Source organism: Pezoporus flaviventris, unplaced genomic scaffold, assembly GCF_033815535.1.
Source record: "Pezoporus flaviventris isolate CSIRO_AGI_PZ_B2104156 unplaced genomic scaffold, CSIRO_AGI_Pfla_v1 ptg000027l, whole genome shotgun sequence".
Classification (NCBI taxonomy): domain Eukaryota; kingdom Metazoa; phylum Chordata; class Aves; order Psittaciformes; family Psittacidae; genus Pezoporus; species Pezoporus flaviventris.
Window position 1 is genome coordinate 3,268,748 of NW_026892575.1, and position 23,488 is coordinate 3,292,235.

A 23,488-nucleotide genomic window follows, 5' to 3' on the forward strand; every position below is an offset into this window, starting at 1 on the left:
GAGAGGGAGACCAGGTCCCGCAGCGCCCCCTGGTGCCGGGGAGGAGTGCTCGCCGCCGCTCCTTGCAGCCGGCTGTGCTGGGTGGCTAAAGCCAACTAAAAATTATATTAATTATTCTTATGCAGTTATATTTTCATGATTCCCGTTATGTGTGGATTCCAAAACACTTCATGCAAGAAAATAAGTATAGAGATTGCACAGTCAATCAAAAAGAGAGAAAAAGATTGACTTGCACAGACGCACACAACAGGTTCCGGCTCACTTTCATCCAGGACTCTTCCCTTCTGATTACACAGTAATTTTTTAATGATGCCGTTTTCAGCAACTTGCATGACGAGAGCAGCTGAAACACTGGACATGGTTGTGGAAATTTAATAAGGCAAAGTGCCGGGTCCTGCATTTGGGCCACAAAAACCCCATGGAACACTCCAGGCTTGGGGAAGAGAGACTGGAAAGGACCTGATGGAGCTGAACATCAGCAGCTTGTGCCCAGGCAGCCAAGAAGGCGAACAGCATCCTGGCCTGTATCAGCACTAGCGTAGCCAGGAGCGTCAGGGCAGTGATCGTTCCCCTGTAGTGGGCACTGGAGGGGCCGCACCTTGCATCCTGTATTCACTTCCTGCCCTTCACTACAAGAGAGACATTGAGGTGCTGGACTGGGGCCAGAGAAGGGCAATGACGCTGGCAAAGCTCCTGGAGCTCAAATATGACGAGGAACGGCTGAGGGACCTGGGGTGTCTAGTCTGGAGAGAAGGCAGCTCAGAGGGGACCTTGTCAATCTCTTCTCTACAGCTCCCTGAAAGGTAAAAACCTAGTGCTAATAAGGTAACTAAACTTTTTCCATAACAAATTAGTTATCGATTAATCACACCTTTATCAGAATAGATAAAATATGCAAATGAAATAGTAAGGCTACCACTGAAAAATCACGTGCTTAAGGGTTTCAATAAAGCTTTCTCTGAAAACTGTGCAATTAGCAGAAATGGCAGTTCTGCCTATTTACTTGAGTAATACACAAAAAGATGTCTGCTACATGCTACTACATACATGTGGTGTTTTCTGTCATAGATACACTTTTCTGTACATACAGCACATTAAACTCACGACAAAATATTTTACCTACTTTAAACATTTCACTGATTAAGAGGAAACAAGACAAAACATTTGACACCAGTTTCTGACATAAATATTAATTTTAGCGATAGAGCCTTTTCTTACAAATGGTGTAAAGCAAACTATAGAGAGCTTCAAACAAAAAGGCAGATCAAATATTACATAAATAAAACATTCAAGAAGGTTCAGAGAACCTCATAAATTATTCTACTGGTATTTTGTTAGCTACTTTAGCATTATTTAAAAAAAAAAAAAAAAAGCAAACCCCCCCAAGCACCAAAATAACAAACTTAGGCAATTACATATAATTTCAATTTACAAAGTGGAACAACTCTGTCAATGAATGTTATCACTGAGAACAGGAGTCCAAGCCAATCTAAATTCTCCGAGGGTTTGTATTGCTGCAACAGTACACCACTGTTAAAAATGCCATTCTTCAGCATTCTGCAACAAGATCCAAAATACTCTTGAAAGGTGTTATTGATCTTTGGTTTTTTCTCACCTCTATAAAATGGAGATACAAGAAAATTTTTATAAATTTTTTATAAGAGCGAGTAGTGATAGGACAAGGAGGAACGACTTTAAACTGACAGATGGGAGATTTAGAGTAGGTATTAGGAAGAAGTTCTTCCCTATGAAGCACTGGCACAGGGTGCCCAGAGAAGCTGTGGCTGCCCCATCCCTGGCAGTGTTCAAGGCCGGGTTGGACGGGGCTTGAAGCAACCTGCTCTAGTGGAAAGTGTTGCTGCCTGTGGCAGGGGGTTGGAGCTGGATGGTCTTTGAGATATCTTCCAACTCAAACCATCCTGGAATTCTATGATTCTGTGAAAATATCAGTGCAAATGTTGACACAAAGCACTGCACAATTTCACAAAACACTGCAGTACGGAAAGACATCCCAATGAACACTGCCCCACACATCTGAATCACAGAAGAAATGATGCCCACCCAACCCATATGCAGCATCTCCCTGTACAGAGTGTGCACGTCAAAGATGGTGAAAATTGCCAGAGAGATTTTCACAAAATTGCCAGAGATTTTTTCCCCTTCAGAAAAGGGACTGAACAGAGAGATCAACTTCCTAATAAACATAGGGATTAATTTAGAGTCATTAACTGAAAATCTTACCCTTTATATCCTGCCAGGTGGCACTGGAGGGTTCAAATGCTCTCTAGTATTTCCCTAGTTCAGTTCTCCCTCTCCAAGCACCAGCCCTGGTTGGATTACATTGGATACTGTTCCAGTGCTCCAGCCTGAACAGCACTGAACTGACACCAAGCACAATCCAGTGGGTTGCAAATTCTGATGGCCTCTCTTTTTTTCCCCCAGTCAGTTCAGGGGCAAAGGCTGAAAACAGAACTGACAACATGCACATACAATAGTAGAAAAAAATATGATTACTTGCAACTGTAACCTGTAGTACTTCTTGGAAGGGTCAACATTTGTCCGTCCTTTCTGAAACGGATAAAACAACAAAATTACATTTCAGTGGTTACCTATTTTTTTTCACTCCACTCAAAAGATAGTTTATTTCTTCAGCTGTGAAATCTTTTCGGGTTCTTCTGTTGTTTAAAGTTTTTGTGTTTGTCTCCAGGGAACATTTTTCATTGTTCTGCGAATATTTATTTTGGTGAAATTAAAAATTATGTAAATTTGCATACTGTTTTGCATTCGGAAATAACACATTATTACTGGCAATACAATCTGAAGTAGTTCTAAAGAAATTATCACTTCGCCAAGATAACGATGGCTCTTCAAGGTTTCTCCACTGTCACCCATTTCCTGAAATACAGTAAGTATTACATTTCAATTTTTTTCACACCTTCATTTCTGTCATGCCTACATAGTTTAAATCTTTAGTATATTTCTGTTATTTCCATGCACATTTTCACTAATGCAGGAAAAAGCATACCTCCATATCTATTATTCAGAAAGGACTGTCAGTTGAAAATGCTTAATTCATTTCAGAGATAAATCAATATGACTGGAGTAGAATCAACAGAGGAATATCTCTAATGAAGTCCACTTTGGTAAAGGACTCCTGTTAAAGTTGACTTAAAAAGAATTCATGCAATTCACAGAGATTTTCTTTGGACATTTATAAATATGTGAGTGTTTTATTAGGCTTTGCATAACTAACCTCATCTCTTTCCACTGAATACTGGTGATTTTCTTTTAAGCACTGACATTCCAGGTTGCGCATTTCTTTGACTCTCTGCCTGTTCGAGTTAGCATCTTGGCTTTTTTGTAAAGCTATGAAATTGTGAACAAGGCCAGCTCTTAGTTACATTAAACTAACTGAAATCTACTGCTAAACTGAATACAGTGTTGCAAAGGAATGTTTACTCTAATGAACTTGAATATGTACATACTGTTTTATTAGGAATATCTCATTTTGTTTAGCTCTTTTTCTCATCATTGACATTAACACATGAGGATTGTTTATGCATTAGCAACTATCAAATTATAGGAACTAACTCCAACATCATTAATACTATGACTGAAGGTACCAGAACATACCTATTTTAATTATTAGCCATTTTGTCTCCAGTAGCAAGCACAGGTGCATTTCTCAAAGCCCTGGCCTAAATGCGAAGTCTGATCTGTAAGTTACACTTATTACAGAATTAATTTTCTGGTAATACTCACACTTTTTATACGTAGGTATCAAGTTACAGTCATTGGCCAAACTCGCATTTTTACTATGTCCATCTCTATTTGAAGTATTAGATTGTTTTTTTCTATCTGGAGTCAAAATAATACCTTTTAAAAAAAAAAAAACAAACAATAAAACATTATGCATTGTCCTGGGTTCAGCAGTAGCAGTCGTTTTTTCTCCTTCTTAGTAGCTGGTGCAGTGCTGTGGTTTAGACTTTTGGCCTGGGAACAATGCTGATAACACCGATGTTTTCAGTTGCTGCTCAGTAATGTTTACTCTGATCAAGGACTTTCTTAGTCTCATGCTCTGCTAGGGAAGAGGGGAAGATGGGAGGAAGCAGAAACAGGACACCTGATCCAAACTAACCAAAAAGGTAATCCACACCACAGCACATCATGCCCAGCATATAAACTGGGGGCAGTTACCCAGAAGGGCTAGATCACTGCTTCATCAAGCTGGCTATCAGTCAGCAGGTGGTGAGCGGTTGTAATCTCTTCCGTTGTTATTTTCGTTATCATTATTATTATTGGTGGTAGCAGCAGTGGTTTGTGTTACACCTTAGTTACTGGACTGTTCTTATCTCAACCCGTGGGAGTTACATTCTTTTGATTCTTCTCCTTATCCCTCCGAGAGCTGGGGGGACAAAAAGGGGGGAGTGAGAGAAAGACTGCGCGGCTGACTGAGTTTAAACCATGACAGTTCTTTTTGGCGTCCAGCGTAGGGCACGAAGGGTTGAGATAACGACAGATCTGACCAGAGTGTGTCTAATTGCATGTGTGATAAGCATTCATTGTTTCGGATTAATAGTCACTCGTCACAATGCTGATTTATTGGCTCTCAGAGTTGTTGCTCTTGATCTCACAATTTCAGCATGTTGTACCTTACTTAGAGCCGGTATTTGCTGTTTTAGTGTTTATCGGCTGGGGGCCTTGGGCTATTCTGGTGTTGTCATTCTGTTCATACCAGAGAGGGACAAATCATGGCAACGTGCTGGGGCTTGGCCTATGCTTACAGAGCCCTGTTCAACACTATCCAGCACCTTCAAAAGGAAAAAAATGTCCCTAGATCTGAGGGCAAAGCAACAGACAGCGCAGCTACTCCAGCTCCAAGCACAGCAGCTACACCAGCCCCAGTGATAAGTACAGCAGCTACTCAAACCCTGACTGAAACAGACAGTGCAGCTACTCCAGCTCCAAGCACACCAGCTTACCAGCCCCAGCAACAAGTACAGTAGCTACCCAAACTTCGACAACAACAAACAGCGCAGCTAATCCAACTCCAAGTACAGCAGCTATACCATAGGATCAATTCGTGCCAACATTGTTTGCCCCTGTACACAAGAGGAAAAGTCAAAAAGAGGCAAGAAAGATGAAGCAAGATGAAGAAACAATGTCCTCACCACCCGGGACAGCATCTGACCAGGAGTTTATTAGTATGTGAATAAGAGGAAGAATAGGTGATGTCTCAACCCTGGACCTCAACCAAGCTACAGAATATGCGAAAAGATTTTACCCGTAAACCAGAGGAGCACATCATCACCTGGCTGCTCCAATGCTGGGACAATGGGGCCAACAGTTGCGAACTAGAAGGTAGGGAAGCCAAGCAGCTGGGATCACTTGCTAGGGAAGGAGGAATTGACAAAGCAATTGCAAGAGAGAAAAAGTCCCTCAGCCTTTGGAGGTGGCTCTTGGCAGCTGTGAAAGGTTTCCATACAAGGACGATGTTATGAGTCGTTTGGCCAAGTGGATTACTCTAGAGAAAGGCATCCAATCTCGGAGGGAATCAGCCATTGTAGAGATGATCTATCATATAGATCATAACAGGGATGTACTCATAGATTGGCATAGATCCCTCATAACGGGGATGCCAAATAACGGGGATGTACTCATAGATCCAGATGAAGTCAAATGTACACAACCCATGTGGCAGAAATTTACACAGAATGCACCATCATCATATGCCCATTCATTGGCAACAGTAATCTGGAATAACATAGTACCGCTAACAGTGGATGACATGATTCATAAACTCTGAGAGTTTAAAGACAATCTCACCCCTTCCATCATCTCAGCTGTGGAAAAACTGTCCCAGGAGTTCAAACAATTGAGAGACAATCTATCAGATCTATTCAGCTCCCCACGTGTACCAACACACATCTATGCTATTAACAAAAGGCGTCTGCTGCTTGAGAGAGAAGACACAGAAGGTATACGCCACAGGCCACCCTGTGGTTTTACCTGCAGGATCATGGAGAAGACATGACAAAGTGGGATGGAAAACCTATCTAGACTTGTTCTCCATATGGGACCTCAAGGGGATTTGATTTTAGGGGAAAACAGCCAATGAACTCAATTGTATGCTGTTGTGTGCTATGTAGCACTTTTATAGCCCACCAACTAGATGTCTTCAGGTCACCAGCGACTGGCCCTGACTTCCCTCCAACCGTCATCCCAACATCCTGACTGAGTTTAAAACACAACATGCATCTTTCTTAAAAAAAAAGAAAAAAAACCCCAAAACATGGGTAATGTTGTAGGAATTAAAATGTACGAGAACCATTTTTCTGAGCCAAACTGCTATCTGGTCTTTGAAGAGAGACTGGAAAAATCAGTTTACTTCAGAAAATATTTACTTGCTAAAGATAACATATTAGCGTATTAGGCTCTTGAAATTGAATACAGTTAGAATTTATTTATTTCTTTTAACAGACCTCCATAGCTATCATAGAATCATAGAATAGTTAGGGTTGGAAAGGACCTTAAGATCATCTAGATCCAAACCCACTGTCATGGACAGGGACACCTCACACTAAACCATGACACCGAAGGCTCTGTCCAACCTGGCCTTGAACACCACCAGGGATGGAGCATTCACAGCTTCCCTGGACAACCCATTCCAGTGCCTCACCACACTTACAGTAAAGAACTTCTTCCTCATATCCAATCTAAACTTCCCCTCTTTAAGTTTGAACCCATTACCCCTTGTCCTATCACTACCCTCCCTAATGAAGAGTCCCTCCCCAGCATCCTTACAAGCCCCTTTCAGATACTGGAAGGCTGCTCTGAGGTCTCCACGCAGCCTTCTCTTCTCCAGGCTGAACAGCACCAACTTTCTCAGCCTATCTTCATATAGGAGGTGCTCCAGTCCCCTGATCATCCTTGTGGCCCTCTTCTGGACTTGTTCCAACAGTTCCATGTCCTTTTTATGTTGAGGACACCAGAACTCTACACAATACTCCAAGTGAGGTCTCACAAGAGCAGAGTAGAAGGGTATGATCACCTCCTTCAACCTGCTGGTCACGCTGTTTTTGATGCAGCCCAGCATATGGTTGGCTTTCTGCTGTGAGCGCACACTGAAGCCGGCTCATGTTAAGTTTCTCATTGACCAACACCCCCAAGTCTTTCTCCACAGGGCTGCTCTGAATCTCTTCTCTGCCCAACCTGCAGCTGTGCCTGGGATTGCTCTGACCCAGGTGTAGGACCTTGCACTTCTCATGCTTAAACTTCATAAGGTTGGCATCAGCCCACCTCACAAGCGTGTCAAGGTCCCTCTGGATGGCATTCCTTCCCTCCAGCGTATCAACCGAACCACACAGCTTGGTGTCGTCGGCAAACTTGCTGAGGGTGCACTCAATCCCACTGTCCATGTCACCAACAAAGATGTTGAACAAGACCAGTCCCAACGCTGATCCCTGAGAGACACCACTCGATACTGGTCTCCAGCCAGACATCGAGCCATTGACCACAGCTGTTTGTGTGCAGCCATCCAGCCAGTTCTTCATCCACCGAGTGGTCCATCCATCAAATTGATGTCTCTCCAATTTAGAGACAAGGATGTCGTGTGGGACAGTGTTGAACACTGCACAAGTCCAGGTAGATGACATCAACTGCTCTGCCCCTGTCCATCAGTTCTGTAGCCCCATCATAGAAGGCCACCAGATTGGTCAGGCAGGATTTCCCCTTAGTGAAGCCATGCTGGCTGTCAGCAAGCACCTTGTTGTTTTTCATGTGCCTTAGCATTCCTTCCAGGAGAATCTGCTCCAAGATTTTGCCAGACACAGAGGTGAGACTGACTGGTCTGTAATTCCCCAGGTCATCCATTTTCCCCTTCTTGAAAATGGGGGTTATATTTCCCTTTTTCCAGTTGTCGGGAACTTCACCTGACTGCCATGATTTTTCAAATATGATGGACAGTGGCTTAGCAACTTCATTCGCCAGCTCCTTCACGACCCACGGATGGATTTCATCACGTTCCATGGACTTGTGTACATTCAGGTTCTTAAGATGGTCTCGAACCAGATCCTCTCCTACAGTGGGCCCAAGGTCGTCATTCTCACAGTCCCTGCATCTGCATTCCAGGACTTCGGTGGTGTGGTCAGAGCATTTGCCAGTGAAGACAAATAAGTCATTAAGAACCTGAGCCTTCTCCAAATCCAGTTTAGCCAGTTCTCCTGATGGCTTCCAGAGAGGGCCCACATTGTCTCTAGTCTGTCTTTCATTTGCAATGTACCTATAGAATCCCTTCCTGTTATCTTTCACATCCCTAGCCAAGTTTAATTTAATTAATTAATTTCTGAATCTGGAGGGGAAAAAAATCTACTCGCTTTTACCAGAAATTAATTAAGTAAAATAATGATATTCACAACTCTACCTTGTTAGTAGTATCTTATTCAACACCTCATAATACAGGACAGGTAAATGTAACTCCAGTACTTAATTTTCTGACAGGTTGTTTTCAGTTACTTGCTCTAGTGTTGATGTATATGTTAAGGTTTACCCTTTTAGCTATTCAGGACACAGAGGCCCAAGTCCTTATCAGAGCTCCAAGCTGGAACAGAAACAGGTATGACAGGATAACATGGCTATAAATGTATAATAGAGTGATGCTGAATCCAGAAACAGGAACTGTACTGTGCTCTGGTCCTGACTATACCTCTCAATTTAAAATTAAAAAAAAAAAAAAACTAATGCCACAAAGCTGAAGAATAGCAGATGGCAAGGAAGCAGCCCTGGCAGGATTTGAAGAAGTATCTTCAAAGTGCCAAATTCGTTCTGAACTAATGTGCATAACGCAATATCAGGATTACAAAATCGCATTTTTCTGGCCTGTAGATATACAGATTTTTTCACAGAATCTACAGAAAAACCCACAACATAATTCCCTATCCACAGCTTCTCATGCTAAACTTCTGCAAAAGAATTATTTGGTAAAGGCTTTTTGCATTAATTTCTAAACCAAGCCCTTACTTTGAAAATCATCCATTTCACTCCTAAAAGTTGGTATTTCTGCATGTACTCTTTTTTTCTTCTTTGGGGTCAGTAGTATTTCTGCAAAATATAAGATGGATACCAGTAAAAATGCCAGTAAGTAATAACTGTTTAATTTTCAAAGTGCTCCTTTAAACAACAACAACAAAAAAAAATACAGGATACGCTTTAATTTCATTCATTAAGAACTATAAGCCTCTCATGTCCATAAATATATAATATTAGAATGAAATTACCTTGTTATAATGTCATACATTCATTCACACTTACTTCAACTTAATATATTCTCTTTATTAGTACCCGAATAAGCCCTTACTTTGAGAACTATCCAGTCTGCTCCTAAAAGTTGGTGTTTCTGTATGCAGTCTTTGTTTCTTCTCAGGGGTCAGCAGTATTTCTGCAAAATATAAGATGGACACCAGTACAAATACCATTAATAACTGTTTAATTTTCAAAATGCCTCTTTTAAACCAAATAAATACAGGATGCACTTTTATTTTATTAAGAATTATAAGCCTCTCACATGCATAAATATGTAATATTAGAATGAAATCACTTTGTTATAACATAACATATATTATATAACAATATAAGATATAACAATATAATATAAGAAAGACACAAGATCCTCAAACAGAAGTTCCTAGTTCTCATCTTGCATAGTACAAATCATTGGTAAATCAAATTAAATGAGTGAGTTTACAGGAGCAGGACAATCAGAATCAAACTAAAATAAGTTCAGTATTTTAAATACTATTTACAACAATAGTTACAATTACTAAAAAATACAATCATAATTACTCTCAGAAGCTGCATATCTCCTATTGTTACAAACAGTCAATTTGAGAAGCTCCTTTTTACGTCTTTCTTCTGCTTCCAGAATGACTTTGTGATGGTCACACTGGTATGGACAACTTTGCAACACCTTGGTAAAGGTTTTACTATTGAAGGACAGTTCTCCTGCTTTACAACCTGGAAAAACACCAGGATATTGTAGAAACAGCAAGCATGAATGCTATAGAAGCCATCACAAAATCCAGTGTTATTTTGACACCATGATCTATAACTTAACCTCCATTTTCCATATACACATCTCAAAAGACATAATACTTTTGTGTGCCTTCTTGTTTTGTACTTGCTCTTTTACACTGCACTTCAACTCCAGAAGGACTAAATGAGGCATGGATCCTCTAGGGAAGTGAAAATATTAGTGGGACTGGAAGAAAGGTGCTTCAGTTCCCTTTGCAGATTTATCCAGGAGCCAAAATATAAAAGATGTCTTTGCTATTTTTTTAAACTTTCTGTGTTATAACAGTTACCTGTATTAACCTGAATAAACAATGTCTATCTTACAAATTTCCTCACAGGAAGCCTTCCTGTTTGGTTTTGGGGACATTCCTAGGGTAATGTATGGTTTAGTTATTCTTGGATGTTCTCATAGTTAGTTACATCAGCTGAAGGTGAACTTCTGCACTGTGTGGAGTTACAAGAACATCACTGGAACATAACTACAATATTCTAGCCTAAAATAAAGCAGTGCTAAAGATCAAGTTGAATTTAGTTTGACAGCTGTATGCCTACATGACGTTCAAAGGTGGCTTACGGTGCTTCACACTCCCCCCCCCCCTTTTTTTTTTCTTTTTAAATCAAGATACACAGGCTTAATTACAAAATACACTTACAAACCCTGAGTGCCAGCAGCATTCTTAGAACATACTGATAAACTGTGTTTAGGAATTAGAAGATGGGATAACTGAAGGCTGCAATCAGGGATTACTGTAAAACTGACAGACTGTACTTAATAGCAGTAACGCAGAGAAAACAGAAGGGCTGCAGAGTATTTAGGAGGCTTAGAAGAGGAATACATGAGGGAACTGAGCAGGGCTCCAAGATTTTCCTCGCTCTTTCCAATCAGAGAAAGGAGGAAAGCACGCACTCGTAAGTGCTCTTGTAATAGCATGTCATCTTTTAAGCTGTTGTATACTATGTTAGTAAACCCACATTAAAAGGTAACTAGACTGAAACTGGCATATGTAAGCTTTATTTCAATATTTAGTTTTTATTAGTGGGACAGGAAAAGGAAAGGAAGCTGTTAAGAATTGCATAATGGATAATCCTGTAGATGTGTTAAAATCTCTGTAAGCCTCCTTTTATGAACTCAAGAAAGAAAGACCTAGGATAGTATTTACCTGAACACCTGAAATCTGCCATTTTCTGGGATGTAGATGTAGCTGAAGTACTTTTTTCTCCTTTGGTTATCTCCGAGTGTTGATCTAAATTAGGAAGGAAAAAAAAACACCAAGAAAACGCAACTGATCTTTTCCCATGGCAATCATGCATCAGCACACCTATATTCAACTGTATTTACTATCTCTAGGTTATTAAAGTTTAATTTACATAACAGCAAAAACTCCAAATGAAATTCCTCAATTTAAATGGATCACATTTATGTTTTTGCAAATCCAGAATAATTACATTTAATTCAGTGCTTTTTTCATCATTCTCCCAAAGCATATTGCTTGTACTTGAACAGAGCAAAACAATCCTGCAAACTTACATTGCTTAACTAAGCTCTATAAACTTTATTTCTATATGGAATCAGATGCTGAAAAATGTGATGTGCTGGAATAATACTTATTCTCAATTTTAATAGGTATAACCTGGAGATAACCTTGGTGGCTTGTAAAGCTACCATTCTGGCAAATACTAATCTAATGAATAATTATAAATTCTATAAATTAACAGGAAACTAAATTATGAATAAAGATTTGATCAAACACGTCCCAGTTTTGAAATAAATGTATCAGACTAAAAAGATCAATGCAAATCTGAAAAACATCTATCTTAAGCACATCTTCAACATGTAGGAAAAGCTTTAAGCAAGTCATGCTCACAGGCAGGTTCTATCCCCGGTCTTACAATGACAGATCCTTACACATTTTCTATTACTGGCTTTCATTGTTCAGTATAGACTGCATTCAGACTAAAATGAAAACATTTATCTGTGATACATTTATGTGAATAGTTAAAATCAACTAAAAAAAAAAAGAAGCTAAAATATGTATTAGAAGAAAAGGAAAATAAATATTCTCCTAGTAAAATTGCACACACTATAAAATTCCCAAACTATGCAAACAGTTAAGTGATACATTACACAATGTACTCCATCATCTAACGATACATAAATTTTGATTAAAAAAAAGTGATAAAAACACACACACCTAATAAAATCTCATCAAGAACAAGATTATTTAAGAAAGGAATATGTCTATTTATACCTGATGTGCATGTCTGTTTCACGTTTTTAATGATCTCTGCTGGTTTCTTAAATAATTGTTCACTGGGAAGATCAGAATGTAAACAGTGGGAAAAATAAAATATCACATTTTCAAACATATATTTACTTGTAAATCAATACATACATTCCAAAGGCAAAACAAAACACATATTAAACATATAAAAGATTAAACTTAAAAAATTCTAATTATTCCATGTTACTGGGGTTGTAGTATCCAGGATGTAATCACTGTGTGTTGGAACTCGGTTTACCAGAGCCCTGTGATAAACACTCCTTGCAGTGCTGTTTAGCACTGGGAGTGCAGTGCTTTCAAGGGAAGCTGACTCATTTGCAATCCTGATTAACGTAAGGATTGCTTAGTGCACACAAAACTTTCACAATCTCTTCCAAATACTGTAGCCTTCAATAGAGGTAGCAATTGCTCTAAAAGGCAATTGATATTTTTTCTTACACTGACTAACTCCTATGCTACCTATGTACTCCTGTGATATGGTGATCATACATTTTTCTATGTCATTGACTACCTCCAAATGCTGCAGGAGCAGGGAGCCTGATCCATGGTTATCCTTGGTTAACTCCTTTTGTGTCACAAATACACATGCAAGGAGAAAGCTTTCCTCCTCCCCCCTCCTCCCAAAAAAAGTCTTAATAGTTTTGTGCTTCAGAGTCCAGAAGAACAAATAATCTGTGTCAAATTATGCTAATCAGTAGCAAAGCAAAATTTATCTGAATGTACCAGGGAAAGTAATTTCGGTGGTTGTTGCAAAGGTACAATATAATGCATGCAAGGAAGCTGCACATGAGCAGGGTTCAGCCAGCCACATTTGTGTGAGAGTAACGAGCAAGAGAACAATGAATGACTAAACAAGGCTCTATCTTTCTCTTCCCATGGAGGGAAGCAATTGAATATGAGGGGAGAAAAGCAGGGAGTGAAGGCTTTTTTCTGTAGCTCGTAAGCACTCCATTTTTTTTGCAGAGCAGATCTGTAACTCCTGTTTTCCTAGGAAATGCACATAAAAGAATTCTTTGTGGCTTCATCCAAATCAATGGTTGAAATTTTGATCTACTAAATCAGCGAGAATTTTGAGGCAAAAACAATGGATGATTTTTCATCAATATGTTGAAGACATTAGGCCTGTACTGGCTTCCTCTACAATGTCAGAAGCTATTATTTAGAGAAAAAGATGGTACTTTATTACTACCATGCCTATCATCTTCAATCTGTGACTTCAAAAACACTTCCACAAAATACTCTCTAATGAGCCACCAAAAGCCTATGCCTTTCCACTAGCAGAAAAAAAAAAAACAACTACTTAGTAAAAGCTAATGTAAAAGGCTAACATTCAATTTAAAAATTATTAAAGAAAAACAAGTTAGTATTTCTGCTTAGGTTTAAGACACTTACCTTACTTGAATAGATTGATTTTTTACACAAGTAGTTCTTTCATTTATACTATGACTTTGTAGTACACTATCTGTTTGCAGTTCATTAACTGAACACAGACTATTCCTCTGTTCACTTTGTCTCACAGAAGCATTTACTAGATTCATAGGGTTAACTATTTCATTTTTCAGTGCAGAAGAATTTACAGATGGAGAAAGAACCTGATCATCTGACTGTGGACAATGTATTTCTTTATGTGTTCTTGCTATGTAAGTTTCTGGATCAGCAGGATTCACCTCACAGTATTTGGATGCTTCAGCACTGGCTTCTGAGGATCTTTCTACAAATACTCCTCCTTTCGCACTTTCCTGTATTGAAAAACACTAGTCAGTGACTATAGAAGCTCCATAAAAATATTAAATAATTCTATTAACAAGATTAAGTAAGATAGACAAGTCTAACTCTGGAGGTAACAGAAATTTCAGAGAAGCTTCAGAAACCCCTGAGTTAAGAGCCCACAAGACAGTGCTGCTGAAGGTGTTGAAAGGGTAGTTACTAAGTGGTAATTCCAGGCTGAAGCACTGGATTTGCTACTAATATGAGGCACTTCTAGAAATGAAAGTATTTAAGATCCAGCTGAATAACTAAAAAACTTGCAGTTCCACACCCAGAGATAACATGCAGTTATATAGCACAAGGAAAATATGCAACAACTTTATTTTAGTTTATGCCCTCATTTTCCATTATCATCTATCTCACAGCTGTACAACCATGGGCATGTCATGGTTGCAAATATTAAAATTATTGCTTCAAATATTTGGCAATTAAAAATAAATCCAACTCTTTTTTCTCCAATCTAAATGATTTCAAATTTGTAGAAAATCTGGTTTTACAATAAATTGAAATGCTTCATAAAAACACAGATGCCTATATTCTCCAATTGCCCTGCATGCTTCTAAATCTGTATGATATAATGGTAGAAGTTGCAGGTTGCATTTTCACACACATCCCATGTTTTCCCTACTTTTCTAGCTGACACTGAAATAACCTTAAGTGTTTACATTTTATTTAACCCAAACCCTGGAAAAAATTGCTTAGTTTTATCTACTTTGGTAAATGGGCCAACCTCATTACACTCTTTTTCAAGCAAGTTTGTTCTGTATAAAATTTCTTTTGCTTCCTTCCAGTAGTCTTCTAGACTTCTTTTTCTGACTTGCATGTCCAACTCCTCTGTATTGGTTGCATTTAATGAATTATAATTTATTTTCAGGAACAATTGTTTAGCTTTATAAATCATAAAAAATAAAACTATTAATATTACAAGCTTTTTTAAATGAACATTTCAATAAGCATTATATTTTAGTATGCTGAGGGACAGCCCCAATAATTTAATGCAAAATATAACCCTGAATAATAATTTTAATATAATTGAATGTACATGTAAATGTTAATAAAATTAAAATATAAAGTGCAGTTACAAGAGGTGAGGTTGCAATTATAGTTGCTATAAGCTTTTTACACAATAATGCTCTGCTTTAAGAAACTCTTGTCATGGACTTAATCCTCATTCTATAGGTCTGTTACCTATATATGTCTCTGCTTTTTTTAAGAAACAGCTCCATATTAATGGGCACTGAAAATCACTACACCCCCTCAATCTTATACAAAACTCTTAGTTATGTTTGTAGCACAAAAATGTAGATACATGCTTTTTTACTAATTATCAACTGCATAATACTTCCACGCTTTAGAGATTAAAGGACATGTCTTTCTGTATTCTACAGCTAATTAAAAACAAAAAAAAGCATAAAAAAACATTTAAAAGGATACTTCAAAATACACCTTATTTAAAAAAAAACAACAACAAAGTATTTTTTTCATGTTGCGAAATAACTGTAGTCATGGTGATTTTGGGCTTGATTATCGACCAGCTTAGCCTTTATAAATAAGGGTACGTACCAAGGAATAGAGTACCAACTGTGTGTTAGATGACAATGCTAATATTTGCACAGAATTTATAGATGGGAAAGCTTTCAAGAACTGGCCCTACATACATAGATTTCACAAATGCACCATTGCAACACTGTTGGAATTTTTACTTTTCTTTCTTGTGCCTAAATGCTGTTATCAGTCCATGGTAGTAAACGTGCAACTTTTCTGCAGAAAACGAACATCACTTGAAGTACAGAGAATTACAAAGTTGCTACAGTGAAAATCACTTAGAAAGTCAACAGAACTTAAAAACAGAAATAATATCTGTATTTTTTAAAGCAGTAACAGAAAGCTTACTCATTTGTTTGCAGTTTTTAAGCACAAAAGTAGCCACTTTGTTTAGTTCCTCATCCTGAGACTCAGTTAATAACTGAATCATAAGTGGAAGACCATTATTCTGGAGCAGCTCACACTGGTTTTCTTCTAAAACAGGATATTGTAAAGGAAAATAGATTGTTTTTAGTTTCATACACAGTTTCATTGTGGATCCAAGCATGCTGTAATGACCTCTTACCTGGGTTGCAGCAAAAGCACTTTCAATCACACAGGATAATTTGACCATAGCTCAAAGCTATTGTAAGAAAATTGAAGGAGGACTGAGATGAATTGTGATAGAGATACAAACTCATTTAACTGTTGCCTAAAAAATCTGAATTCTGGCTTCTGTATTTCTTTTCCTCTGGTATATACTCCTAAAGTATATACACTATATTTATGTAGATCTTGAGATGCAGAAATATCAGAAGTTTGTAACTGGCAAAAGTCAAATAAAATTAGTAGTTTAACCCCAATCTAGCTAATCTGTTCCTCCTCATTAACTATGTAATTAGCTATATTTTTTACTGTGATGTCATTTGTTGTATATATTCATACACCTGCCAACTTCCTAAAAACTAATTCTTTGTTGTCTAAATAAAACAAGGGAATAAGAAAAACAAATGAAATATGGTTATTTTGTTACTGGTGACATTTTAAGAGAAACTTTCATTCTGTTGGTTTTATCATATTTCTATTTGAAAGACATTTTCCATTAAGCTATTTTAGTTAATTCTTCATGAAAAAGCATCTTTAAATCTGATTTATGACCTACTGAGCTTACTATTGGACTTGTTATTGACAAAGGATGATAATCAATGAGGATTTTGAACATAATCCTTTTTTCTTGCATCTCTGAAATACACGTGAAAAAACAGTAGTATAAATAATGATCAGTATTTCACAAGTTCCCATTCTGTTGCTTTTACTGCCATAAAATACCAACTGAAGTGTTAAAAGTTTCCATCCTTGGGAAAGCCCTGAGGAGCCTGGCAAAAATACTTCAGGATTACCTAGTGCTTACATTACTTCAACACTAATACCTTTACATAGCTTTTAAAAGAAATTAACAGCTATGTAAGCAGTGGACAGAAGCTGTATGTATCAAGGACCATTAAAACAAAGCTCAAAAAGACTTGTGTGGCGTGATGTCTTGTAGTAGCTTTCATGTCTGGATGAATTTTATCCTGTAATACCTAAGACCAGCTCTGAATTCCTGCATAATAGTTTGCTTTTTCTATATATTAATATTACATTATTTAAAAGAATTTCCCTTCATTTTCCAGTCTTGATAAATGATACCATTGAAGTTGTTAGTTTGTAACAATTCAATTGAGACTGATAGAAAGAAAAAAAATGTATCTTACCACAAACTTCAGTACAGTGTCCAATGGTTAGAATAATACTAATTTTTTCTCTTGTATCCAGAGTGTCATTGGACAGCAGCTTTAGTAGCTCTGACACAGTGTGGTACTTTGTCAAGACAATACCTATGGTAGCTATTATGTAAAAAATAATATGAAGAAAAATAAACACAATAATAAGGATATAGGCATCATCCAAACATAAAATGCTGTTTTTCAAGGGAACTCTGCAGCCCTCTAAAAGCCTTGGGTCTGCACAGTCCTTCTCTTTCATTTTAATACTTTAAGTCATCACATCCCTCCTGGAGCAGCAGTTCTGCCCCATAGCTGACGCAGCACTTTCTCCCAGATTGTGTGGTATAGAGATGTGGCAAAATACCTGACTAACAAGGGCTTTGCAATGTGCAGGTTTTGTAGACCTCTGCTCAGTCCACATCTTTTATCAGCTCCAGAATACAGCAAAAGAGTAGAATAAGGTTTGACACATGGATTATCTGCCACAAAAATGCTAAGAATGTTTCTGATACAGGGCAACCTCTTCCTGAAACCAGGAACACCACTGCTAGTACATACATGCTGACACCTAATCCTGTCCCAGATAAACTTCTCTGAAATAAGCTCAAAACTAGTGCAGGTATATGCTTTTAAACTTTTTTTTAACTTCCATTCACAAGCATTTAAGAGCACAAGTGTCAAATTTAATAGCCACGGCCAACAGCACAGATTGATCAGGCTCACAGGGTTCTCAAAATCTGATGCAATACGCAAAGACCTCATTAGGATAGCACTCTCCAGACAGTAGATCAAAGTGAAGATGTGTTATGCAAAAATGCCACATCTGTTCAGTTCCACACCTGAGTTACTAAAGCCTCCCAAAGCTTACAAAGGTTATTAGTTTAGGCACAGGTCTATAGAAACAGATCTCTAACTTCAGGATCCAAGCTGACTGCCACACACACAGTTCTCAGCTTTACTTACACAAAACTAGCATCTTATTTTTAATTTTCAGTCTTGTTTAAATTACATTATTTCAGCAATAATGGGAAAGTAACCCACCTCAGATGAACTGAACTGCTCCCCATATACTTGTTTGAATTTAAAAAAAAATCTGCAATATCAATGTATGTGATTTAATGCCCTCCAGCATCCATTCTTATCACTTTTCAATGAAAAACAGACCTGAAAAATTTCATTTTAAAATTAGCATATATAAAAAATGGTAATGCTCTTTTCACTCACAGTCATTAGCAACGCAGGCATCCAGAGTCTTTGTTACTGCTATTGCAAGTTTAATGCTGGAGTGACTCATATTGGAATCATGCGTAAGCCTGGTGAGAACTCTAGCTAATGTATCCAGTCCCCCAACAGAAACAAAATATTTCTGCACATATGCTGAGTAAAAAAAAAAAAACAAGAAACAAAGTGAAAATGTCTTAAATAATACGTGTTGCAAACTGTTTTAGCATTTTAGCAATTAGGCTCATCACAATTTTTTCTGTGACTGTATTAACCATTACATTTCCACCCATGTAACTGAAGTTAAATATATGCTAGTCTCAAGGAATGTAGTAATTGTCATACAAAATAGTTACAAGGAACACATGGCCTTAATGCTTGCATGCAAATAGCAAACCTTATGCCCAAGTTCTACCAACGTCACTGTTTTCAGAGATGTAACATCTTGTATTTGTAAAATACTTTTAATCAAAACAGCTTCCAAAATTTCTTTACTAACCTCACTAAATGTAGTCAGTTTGTAGCTATTTGTGGACTTAAGCACAATGAATACACTGTAAATGAAGATGGTGGAATACAGTTTTCACAGTTAAAGTTGGAAGAACAGCAACAACAACAACAACAAAAAAATCAAACATTTAACTATCTAATTAAACTTATTTTTCCAAAAACAAAAAATTATTTAGAGCTCGAGCTGCACTTACAGTTATTTGCAACTGTGAGACCAACAAATGAACAAATAGGACGAACTATCTCAGGCTTTGTGCAACATTCCAGCCACTCTTTGGCATATGGGAAAACTGAAGAGCAAATGTTTTGATTATATTCTAGAAAAGTGAAAACAAATAATTCCCAATCAAAATGTATTATTAAATTTCAGTTGAATATTAAAAAATTAAACCCAACAATCATTGACAAAAACTAAAACAAACTGTTACCACTTTGGAGAAATACTTTAAACTTTTGTCACAATTTTAACAGCAACATTCTTACCATTCTGGGGATTGTTAACACAGGCACAGAGAGTACTGCAGACTGAGGACCACAGCTGATAGCACTGATTAGTATCTTCATCTGACAGATTGATCTCAGATGCGGAAAGCGTTGTTCTGTTAAGAACAATGCAAACAAGTCCCAAATAGTCAAGCAAACCTAACTGTTGAATAGTCTATCATTTTATGTTTAAATTGCAACTGCCCACCTGAATAACTGTAGCAGTAGGCCAATGCAGCCTGTATCTCTGACATAGGTTTGCCCACTTACTAAAAAAGAACACATGCAAGACTCCTAAGACATATGCAACTTGAGACAAAATCTTAATGTCAAGTTTAATTTACATATATACATTCTTTTCCCATTTCCTAAGCATATATCCCACCCCCAAAAAAAAAAAAAAACGAAATCACAACAAATGCCAATGCATTGGCAAAAATGTTCAATTTCTGTGTCTGTTTTTTATTATATATTGTCAGTAACGACTGGTTTGCATTATTTTTTAACTATAATTTCATTTTTAGTACTAAACCACTTTCTGCTATTTAAGGAAATCCCAGTGAATGATGATCTATTTACACAATTCAGGTTCAGTTACCTGCAATCATTCATCTTTAGAAATTAACTTTACCAAAACATTACTTATTGAAAGTTTCAAGTTTCTGTATTGCAGATTGTCAAATAGAAAAAAAAAATGGTGTAACACAGAAAAAAAAAAAAACAAAATAAAATGAACTTACTATTATTGGAAACCAGTGCTAAGATGACATAAACAGACATTCTTTTCAAGTTCACACCAGAATTCTTATTAATTAAAAATGAAATGAGGTCTTCAAACAATGCAGCAGTACACAAAGTTTGTTGACAATAAACTGAAACCAAAAATAAAAATCATTAAGTCCTAAAACAAGCCATTCATAAACCTAACTTATATTTGTAATATATTTACTAGAGTCTCAGTTGCATCCCATTATGTGATGAGTGGAGACAAACCAGGACAACAAGGTGGCTGAGGGCTTCTCCTGTAGTCAGTGCTAAACCAGCCAGGACCTAGGCAAACTCTGGAACAATTCACAAGTCATTTAACACTTGCTGCTAAGGAAGATAAGTAGCACAGCCGTCTGGTATCATCAAGGCATGCTGCCTACACAATTCAGCAAGGTATTACTCCAAATCTGGGGATAGACTGTGACACAGTGGCATTCCTACTCCCCCTTGCTTGATCTGAGAATCTTATTATGAGATTTTCTGCGACAAAAATGTAACAGAAACTAAGCACAGCAGAGGTAATGGTTACCCAGAAATACAAATAATATTACTTATTACCATTACTCTCCATTGTAATTCCTAATGTAAACAAAGCTGCTTCCTTTACTATGCCATGAATACTTGACTTTGCAAGATCATTTACAAACATCAAACCACCAATTTCTCGAAAATATTCACTTGCTTCACCTATAACATTAAAAAAAAGAACAAAATTAAAGTTTTGCTTTTATTTCTCTTTAAAATTAAAACCTTTCAAGATCCTTTAGGTTTTGTGGTTTTTTTTTTTTACAGTGACAATCAACTTAACATATATTAACATAATGACTGTATTTTTTCTAAGGAAAAACTCTTCTTACTGTTTTGTTGACAAATTGAGTAAATAGTGATCAAAGTGTCTTTCTGAGATAGAGGGCAGTCCATCTGGTATTTAAGGCATTCAAGCAATAAGTTCAGATCTGTTTTCACATCTATGAGCAAACACAAAAAACTTCATGAAAATTGTCAGCTCTTCTTTATGATCTTTATTAGTATTACAATAAACCTGCCCAAAAACGTAGTATGTGTTTTTGAAGTAAAAAAATGTGAGCAAATATGGACCTACACCATTTCTCTCTATCCACAAGTAACAAACATACATATGAAAATATTCCTTTCCGTAGTTTGTTATTCAAGCATGGTGTCTGTAAGCGGCGAGAAGCAAGACACGCCAACCCAATATGGGTGATAAGCAAACTTCTACTTTATTTGTGGCGCACTTCGCTTATATCCGCATGGTGTTTAGCACACCTACTAGTCAGAACAGTATTGGTTAGTTCTACACAGCTTCCTTCACATTCTCCTCCCACATCTGGTATCCGGTTACCTGTGAGGCCTACACCTTGCTTTGCTTGCACAAGGCCTCTAAGGATCCATGGCCTTGCTGTTGGAGCCATTCTGCAACAGGTGTCCTTTGCTAAAGTTACAGCCCCCTTTTCATATTTCTGGCCTTTAATTACTAGTAACAGTCTTAGTAAATGAGATGCAACAGCAAGGTGCATTAAGGGTATTTAAATGAGTAAAACAGAACCATGAAAATATTCAGAGTGAAAATAGAATTGCAGGAATCCAACAAAGCAAGGCTCACTATATGGTATTTACTTACAGAAAACTTAATCCCTTACCACAGCAGCTAGAATCTTAAATTGTTATATTAGTAAGTGAAGACAAAACATTTTCTGGGCAACTACACACAAGCCTAGGTAGGTAGACACTTTTGAGAATCTGTTTCTTAGTTGTATGGGTATAATAAAAAGACTTATTTGATACTTATTTGTGATAGCAACCACAGATTTGTAAACCTTTTTAAGACTTGGGGTTTCTTAAAGAAGTTTAAATACAATAAAAATGTAGGTTATTATTAGGAAAACAAGAAGTGACTGTTGTGGTACTGTCTACTATCTGCAAGTTTGTCATTACATTTTCCAACACAAAATTTGACACGGAAAAAAAAAATTTCCCCAATACCTCATCACCCATGACAAATCTATCACAGCCCAGTAAACCTTTGTAAAATTGATGCAGGTAATAAACGACAAATTATGTTGAGCATCTTACCACACTGTTTTTTCTGCCTCTTTTGAGTTTCCATTTTTGGTTGTATCTCTGTTCTTGCTCTACAACAGCAAGGAAAAAGTGTTTTCTGTTCAGATTAGCACCATTTGTAACACCATATGCAGTATAAACAAAATTTTTTTTCTTCAATACACTCTTTCCAGTTTTATGGTTTTACTCAGTCATCTGACACACAGTTTAATATGCTTTTGCATGGCAAAGATTTCCTTTGGAAATACAGTATTTTACAGTAACACTGCATTTGTAACTATCACGTTACTATCTTTTGAAAGTCAGCATTTTGCAGAGATCAAGTTGATTCCATGTGGGCACCAAATATGTCCCTGTCATTAAAAATATACCTAGTTCTATGTCATTACCACAATAAGTGTGATCCAATTTTCCTTGCAATAGGTTGCCAACTTTGTCATCAGCCAACAACTAGCAGTAAGACCACCAAGTAATGTTATGGAGACAGTCAGTTGTGTTCGATATCCACTACAGAACCTGCAGCCTCCTACTGCTACTCAGTGAGCCACTAAACCATAATTGTGTTGTTTCAACAGTACTGATCAAAACCAAAGACAAGAAACATGAACTGTTATTTCTTAAACTAAAGATTTATTTTAATTCACCAAAGAAATTATCACATTACATTAAGTATGCAAACCAGAAAACCCAACAGGGATTCTACATAAACCTAACATGCCAGCATCTGAAAGACTTGAACAGCAGAGTGAAACTGAGGTCTGGGAACAGAAAGATGGTCCCTTAAGCATCCCCCAGGACCCAGACACAAAAGATTGATGCAAGCACCACAGTAACCTATTTCAATCTCTCAAAAATTATCTATCTCCAGTTAGAAACTTTGTATGAGTGATAAATCCAGCTTAGTAATGGACTGGTTATCCTTCTCCAAGTAAAGCAAAGGCCATAAGAAAATATCACTGCCATCTTAATGAAGACAGAGAGGTCTGCTTTAGTCAGATTGTTCCCATTCTTTTCCTG

General features: G+C 37.3%; 1 protein-coding gene across 5 annotated transcripts; it reads right to left on the minus strand.

The window, feature by feature from the left end:
• Positions 1-838: 838 nt before the first annotated feature.
• On the minus strand, positions 839-22,677 carry TERB1 (telomere repeat binding bouquet formation protein 1). 5 transcript variants are annotated; one of them, XM_061458505.1, is made up of 21 exons: positions 22,484-22,677; positions 21,247-21,357; positions 20,948-21,076; positions 20,362-20,493; positions 19,830-19,890; positions 19,622-19,737; positions 19,333-19,455; positions 18,632-18,784; positions 17,396-17,527; positions 16,011-16,136; positions 14,848-15,005; positions 13,743-14,089; positions 12,318-12,379; positions 11,229-11,312; positions 9,841-10,011; positions 9,356-9,436; positions 9,019-9,099; positions 3,763-3,876; positions 3,254-3,366; positions 2,515-2,568; positions 839-1,617 (listed from the first exon to the last, which is right to left on the minus strand). In XM_061458505.1, exons 1-21 carry the CDS (start codon positions 22,515-22,517, stop codon positions 1,612-1,614), a joined length of 2,388 nt encoding a protein of 795 aa, XP_061314489.1. In that variant the 5' UTR covers positions 22,518-22,677; the 3' UTR covers positions 839-1,611. The 5 variants fall into 5 exon arrangements, with proteins under 5 accessions (XP_061314489.1, XP_061314491.1, XP_061314492.1 ...); XM_061458507.1 differs by lacking the exon at positions 21,247-21,357; XM_061458508.1 differs by lacking the exon at positions 9,841-10,011.
• Between the last annotated feature and the right edge of the window lie 811 nt (positions 22,678-23,488).

Bases quoted from the DNA above. Each gene is read 5' to 3' on its own strand.
- TERB1 (XM_061458505.1), bottom strand. From the start codon at position 22,517: ATGGAAACTCAAAAGAGGCAGAAAAAACAGTGTG. The intron at 14,090-14,847 runs GTTGGCCCATTT...TTTTCAATACAG, and splicing joins TTGAAAAAGAGTGTAATGAG to GAAAGTGCGAAAGGAGGAGT. The intron at 11,313-12,317 runs GTATAAATAGAC...TTCCTAATTTAG, and splicing joins GAAACAGACATGCACATCAG to ATCAACACTCGGAGATAACC.